At 32.8% G+C, this 7,070-nt stretch overlaps 1 protein-coding gene across 1 annotated transcript; it reads right to left on the bottom strand.

The window, feature by feature from the left end:
* Positions 1-1,642: 1,642 nt before the first annotated feature.
* LOC132048076 (peroxidase 7) lies at positions 1,643-4,270 on the bottom strand. The gene is made up of 3 exons (XM_059439014.1): positions 4,031-4,270; positions 2,965-3,310; positions 1,643-2,313 (listed from the first exon to the last, which is right to left on the bottom strand). The coding sequence occupies exons 1-3, from the start codon at positions 4,259-4,261 to the stop codon at positions 1,904-1,906; spliced, it is 987 nt and encodes a 328-aa protein (XP_059294997.1). The 5' UTR covers positions 4,262-4,270; the 3' UTR covers positions 1,643-1,903.
* Between the last annotated feature and the right edge of the window lie 2,800 nt (positions 4,271-7,070).

Below are 7,070 nucleotides of genomic sequence, written 5' to 3'. Positions count from 1 at the left end.
CCTCGACCATAAGAGTGACAAGAAGGAAGAAGAGAGTAAGTAGTGAGGCAATGTTGTAGAGAGAAATGAAAGGAGGAGTCATTTTACAAGTGAGAAGCTAGAAAGCCATTCCTAGCCATAAACAAATAAAATATACGTACAGGAAGATGAATTATTCAAAACTAGATATATGTGGGCGAGAATAAGAGGGGCTGTTTACCATGTGAAAACCCTAAAAAGAAAAAAAACTGAGGTAGATAGCTGATTTAAACTAGTTTGAACATTAGGGATGTAACTTTAGGAGATGTAGGTCAAAGATAAGATGTAGAGAGAAAGAAAGAGATAAAATAAAAGAGAGAAAAAAAGAGAGAATCTTGAAAGAGATAAAGTGGGAAAGGAGATATATGAATTACTTTATTAATGTCTTGTGACCTTAAAAGATTACCCAAAGAGAGAGACAGACAGAGGAAGACATAGAGTGAAGGATAACTTTTTTGTTTTAATTATTGTATCCGAAATTCATAAGCTCGACTAATTTAGACAAATATCGCGTATAGGATTCATTTAAGGGGTTAATTTCATAGACTGATCCAGATTTTTTAATTTATGAGTTTCTGACCATAATACCTTTTTGCTTACTGAGTTCTGAATAATATTAAATAAAAAAATTTAACACAAATAAAGAGTTTGAGTTAAAATTGCTGGGTTCTATTGAATCCGTAAATATGATGGCAGCTCTCCCCTAATTAACTTTAAGTTCTACCATCAATTTTTTATTTTCAAAATTTGAACCTAAAAACCCTGATTAAGGATGACAAGATTCCATTCTATCTGACTGTATTCTTAGGTGGTGGGGGTATTTCGTCTAGTAGTAGAAAGACAAAAGGTGTAGGTGGGTGAGATGAGCAAGAAAGACGTGAAAAGAGACATGCAAATGCAAATACTGACAAGTGCGTCCTTTGGAATTTTGGATGATTTGCGCAATTTGTTACGGACTTTGGACACTATGAAAATGGACAAATTCCATAAAGGAGAACAAAAAAGCCGGGGGGTCACATAAGCCAGAAAATAAAATGGTCACAGATTTGAAGACAACAGTTTCTGAGTAGAGATGATTCTCCCATCCATAATTAACTGCCAAAAGGGAAAAAGCAAAAATATATCAAAGGGTTATTACAGTGCATTAATAGCGATGAAATTAATTAATTTGCTTACGAGTGTGAATGTATATTCTCAAAATTAATAAACATCCGCCCGATGATGAGCCATCATTCTTCATCTTATGTTTGGTAAATGGTTTGACAAGACAAAAACGGAAACTCGAAATGTTTCTTTAATTTGATCATTGTGAAAACTTTACTTAAAATGACAACGTGTTAGAGAATACATTTCCCCTTACTAATTATTTTAGTGTGTAAACTGGTGGTTTAATTTACTATTGGAAGTCCTTTTTCCATACTCCTACTTTTGCCTTTAATTTAATTATTAAATTACCGTACATAAGATGAGAATTACTTACTATTCAACCCACCTTTTAGTTTTCTTTTAGTCAATAAATTAAAGATTGCGTAAGGGAGGAATTTACGAGCATTGAATTAAATGTATACCACTTTACAAAGATATCATGCTCGATTAATTATCAGTAAATCATACAGATACAATATCCCGGACAACTCATCTTAATTTCAACCTTTAAAGGAGATGGAATACATATAAATTAATCTTATCAAGTACTACCAGTTAAATAGTACTAGTACAATTTTACAATATCTTTTGCAGTTTAATTTGCAAATTTCGAAACTTCAAAGTACAAATTACATTAGCATAGTAAAAACCCGAAAAAGGAACAAACTCATACTGATAGCGTAAAAGAATCTTCACACTACTGGTATATATAACTTAACTTTAAAAAAAGTCAAAGATTTTAATAAGCAGGACTATTGACACGCGCGCAATTGAGTCGGACATCACCATCAACGCTTAGATAATCTTGAATATTGCCCATCTTGACCATAGAAGCTGCAAAAAGATTTTCAAAAGTGTCTGGCTGAGTAGCCAAAGCTGTGACAATTGGTGCAGTTCTTGGATCAGTGTAGAGCAATTGGTCTGTCAACAATAGTCCCATTCCCCTTTGCAGATTCTTGTAATATTGGACATCAAATTTTTTGGGAGTAACAGCATCAAGATCAACATATTCAGATGCCCATCTGCATTTTCTGTCTAAGTAATTTAAGTAGTGATGATCGAGTCTTGAATCTGATTTCTTTGTTCCGTTGTAGTTATATAGCCTGTATTGTAGAGATTCACATGTGGTTCTTCCAATTGTGTGAGCTCCTACATATATAAAACACAAAAATGAGACCAACGTTGATATTCAATAATTGTGAATTCTTATAACAAACGGAAAAAGGGCCCAAATTTATCCATGTGCAATTGGAAATTGCTTAATTTTGTGATTTGTTACACTTTTGGTCTATTCATATTTTTACAGTTAGCAAATAGTCTCGTATTTGCTTTTATCATTAACGGAGCTTCAACTTAAAATGTGTGGACTCATGCCCAATATTTTCGGAAAAAAAAAAAAAGATCCAAATTTACTCGTCAACCTTTTACCATCATTTAAAAGTATTCTCTTGTTGGAGCTCCAGTAGGGGTCAATGGCAAAAGCAGATGTTTCCTAACGTTGGGAGTAATTTTAGACTGGCGGTTTAACGGTAGACAAAGTTGCATCAATTTGAAATAAGGGATAATTGTACTTTTGATCCCTCAATTATTGGTAAATATTAATTTGATCCTTATAATATTGGGTTATAACCTTCAATTAACTAATTTGGTCCTTTTAAAGAAATTAAAATTTATCGATATTTGAGGGACTAAAACTGCTAACTTCCCTTGAAATAACATAACGGTAACAATTTTTTCAACCAAAAATAGCTAGTTAGATGAGTAATTAATTAATATTAGCTAGTTAGTTGGAGTACTCACCAGAGAGGACAACCAAGTCGAGAACATTCAAGCCTTTAGACTGGAAAAATTCAAGCAAATCAGTAACTAATTCATGACCCACAGGAATTAATTGATCAGCTTCCTTAGCCATTGAAACTGTACCATCTTTCCTACCATATGGCACCATCCAAAATGGACCACCTACAGCAAGTGTTGCGTCTCTTGCAGCTGCAGTTAGAATATCAGCACACGACACTGTCTTGGGGCAGGCTTTCTCTAATTCAGTTTTGATATCATCAATTACTTCAAATCCCCTTAATGTCTTGCTTGCTTTGGCACTTCTCTCACTTTCATCGTGGTCTAATAATATTGAAGCATCACATCCCTAGGTACCATCCATAACAATAAAAACTTAATTAGAGAACACGTATTGTTTTTTTCTTTTGGCATCTACTAGCTAGGTACAATCTATTTGTAACTTTGTGTCAAAAATCTTGAAAGAAATATCAAATACAAATTCCAAAAAGAGAGATATAACTTTACATTAGACTTTTCTTTTGTTGTTAAAATAGCCATAGTTTAACTTAATATTGTTCAACTAATATTTGCACAGGAAGAGAAGTTATATCGAAATGTATATTTATGGTTTACCACCAAATGAATGTGGTAGCTAGGATATAAGGGCGAAGCAAAACTTTTCGTTACAGGCTTAGCCGAACCAGAATCTTTTGATCAAAATCCTGCATTTGCCTTAAAAGATTCATATGCGAATTTTTTATTTAAAATCCAGTAACTTAAAAAGACTAGAATCTCAAACACATAAAGTTTAAATGTCAGTTCCGCCACTAATGGAATGGATGAGATCCCTTAATCAACTAGAGCCCAAGTTCAAGCCCCATAAATGGAAGAACTCCTGGTTGGGAGCACTTCCCTTTAAATGGGTCATATGTATGTGGCCCGATTCTAAATCGTCGGGACAGTGAGTCTCAGATATCAGATGATTAATAAAATTAAAAATAAAAGTGTGTTTTTTAACTTTATTAAATAAACATTAACTAAGTAGTGAAAATATATAAAAATATATAGTATATGTTTAATTACGTACCCTAACAAAGCAGTCATGGAAATGCAACCTCATGAGGGCAGGAGCAAGAGAATAATCTCTTTTAACCCATTCCTCCACTTTCTTGTGCACAATACTCTCAAGATTTGGACAGCTAACGCTATAGTAGTCGAAAGGAAGGTTGACGTCGTCAAATAGTGAAGCAGACACGGCGGCCACGAGAAACAAGGCCGTCAAGGAAACAAATGTGATGCTTCTTGAAAAACTCTTCATTTTAGGAAATGTTAAGGATGAGCTTCAAATGTTAATTAGATGATGAAGAGGAATGGCTTGATTTGTTAATGGACACTTATGAATTATCTATATATAGTTTTTTGAAGTTGCGATGAAATGAACGAGCATATACATACGTGAGAAGCACCTCCATTGGTTTCACAAACTCGAGACGTGCGAACATGTACAAATGTTGAGTTGACAATATAGCTATAAAAAGAATATATGTATATATTGGATTTGGATTTCGGGTGGGAGACAGATTATATTATAGAAAACAATTAGCAGATTATATTATTAAAAGAAGTATGAGTTGACTATTAATAAAAAAATAAAAAATAAAAAGACAAAAGGAAATGCAATGGATTTAGCTAGTACATATTGTTTGGCTAGAAATATCGTACAGTAGTAATAATAATTTTGTGAAAAAAACCGTGTAATTACTATCACAATGCTTTATTATAAGAAAATCATTGTTTAAAATATCTTTTTAGTAGTGGTTGGTCATACGCTTGTCAAGCAGGAAGTAAAGGTTGAGACTTGCTGCAGGTTGTGTTTCATGCAGAAGTAATTTATGTTTAATTGTTTGTAACTTTGTATGTGGATAAAAAAACAAGTATAATATGAAACCGGTTAAATATTTTTCAACATTTGGGTATTTAGTCCTCGAAAAATAATTTCACAAAAGAATATTTCATAACTGGTTAATTTTGAACTTCAACAAAAAAGTTCAAATTTAATTTACCATATTTTTACCATTCGAAATATCTTAATTTTATCTTTTCTTATACTTTGAAATCATCTGTACATTTGTATTTAGCGAATAGTCTTGTATACATCTTGATTTTAACAAAGCTCCATATCGGGTGATTTCGACATAATCAAGAAAAAGATTTAATTTTATCCCTCTATTAATTGGCTATGATTCGTAACTTCAAATTAAAGGCTTTTTTTTAGAGTCAAAAGGACAAATATGAGATGTTTATAAACAAAAATAGGTATGACTTAGCCCAAAATATAACAAATTACAGTAAAATTAAGATATTTCATATAGCGCTATTTTCACCTCTTTCCCATCGTGGAACCATCAATGACGACTTTAAAGCTCATATGAGATAGTTTAATTAAACATCTGCCTACCTTTTGTGTAATAATTTCCGTGCTCAAGTTTTGAGATAAGTTTCTAGATTTTTGTTTATCATTTAAAACTCATATCAAATGTCGGCGAAAGACGTGAGTGACATTAATTAATTACATATGCAGCTGAAAGTGTCAATAGGAAGCATGATGAGAAGTTAAACGTAGAGAGTTGGCTCTCCTTTAAAAAGGAGGCCACCCTTTAGAAATGAGGGCTAATTGTTAGAACCAACCAAGGAAATGATTTGGTTTTTTCATCTAATTAAAGGGCATGATCTATGGAGCTCAATTTGAGGTTTTCTTTTTTTCTCGTTAAGCTGAAGGGGAGCCTTGGCGTAACTGAAAAAGTTGCTACCAGGTGACCAAGAGGTCATGGATTCGACCTGTGAAAATAATCTCTTGCAGAAACGCAGGTAAAGCTGCGTATGATAGACCATTGTAATCCGGTTCTTCCCCGAACACCGCACATAGTGGGAGCTTAGTGCACAGGATGTTTTTTTTTTTTCTGCAATCACATCATTGGGACAAGTGAAACATACAAGCCTGACCCTGTTGAGGTATTGGCCGCTCATGGTCTCCGGCCCATTTGAACATCCCATTAGCGGCCCAAATTTGCAGAAAACTGAAAGAGAAATGGAATGGAATTACAGAGAAAAGGAAATCCCGGCGCATAAAGGGCAGTTGTATAAGAGGGCTGAAATTCATTCTCTTCACTAACTTTGCTAAAAATCAAACGCCTCCCACAATTTTGACCTCAAAGAAAATTGGAGGGAAAATTATTTAAGAGGTCATCGAAATACAACTACGCCACCAAAAAAAGAAAAGAAAATTACTCCTTTATTAATGATACTTCAAAATGACACATCAACACAATAACACATCAAAACTTAAAAGCTTGTCAATAGTTGATAAGTTTTAAGTGTTACAATTTCTTTATAAATAAGCAGTTACGTATTTTGATAGTAGTGTTGAAACTGAGAATAAGTCATTGACATGTTTGGTGAAAAAATGTCCATAAGCTATTTTTTGTTAGAAGGACTATAATACCCTTGAAATCTTTATAAAAAGTTACTCTACTACAAAAAAATTATTTTTAAAAGAAAAGGAGAAATGAGGAATATAGAATGAACAAGAAGTTAGGGGTTTTATTTTGGGGAAAATATTTTGAGAACTAAAAAAAATATTAAGGATAAAATAGTTAAAGTTTGGTCAACTAAAGATGTTGAAAAGCCATAAATTAAGGGTAACTACCTTATGACTTTTGGTTGATTTTGGGGCATAAGCACTTGACTTATAAACACTTTAATTATTTAGGTCTTTACCAAACGCATAGATAAGCCAAAAAATGTTTATCGTCATAAATAGCCTAGCACCCTTTAAGGATGGTATTTTGATGCTATATATTCATGTCTATGATATATATGTACCAAATTTTACAGGCAGTATCTCGAAAGGGAAGAAGTTATAATAAACCAGTATTTCACTTTCAATATCTAAAATGGAAAAATGTCAATGTTTACACGTACTCATGTTTCATGCTATAATACTCTGTACTATCGAAAATAACTTAAATATACCCTTTGTTATATTTTCGATCTACCCTTACCCAAATAACAATAGGAATTGAGCAGATGATAATTAAAAAGGATTAAATGAAAATAAAAAAAATTTA

This window comes from Lycium ferocissimum, chromosome 2, assembly GCF_029784015.1.
Source record: "Lycium ferocissimum isolate CSIRO_LF1 chromosome 2, AGI_CSIRO_Lferr_CH_V1, whole genome shotgun sequence".
Classification (NCBI taxonomy): Eukaryota; Viridiplantae; Streptophyta; class Magnoliopsida; order Solanales; family Solanaceae; genus Lycium; species Lycium ferocissimum.
This window is presented reverse-complemented; position numbering and strand designations above follow the sequence as displayed.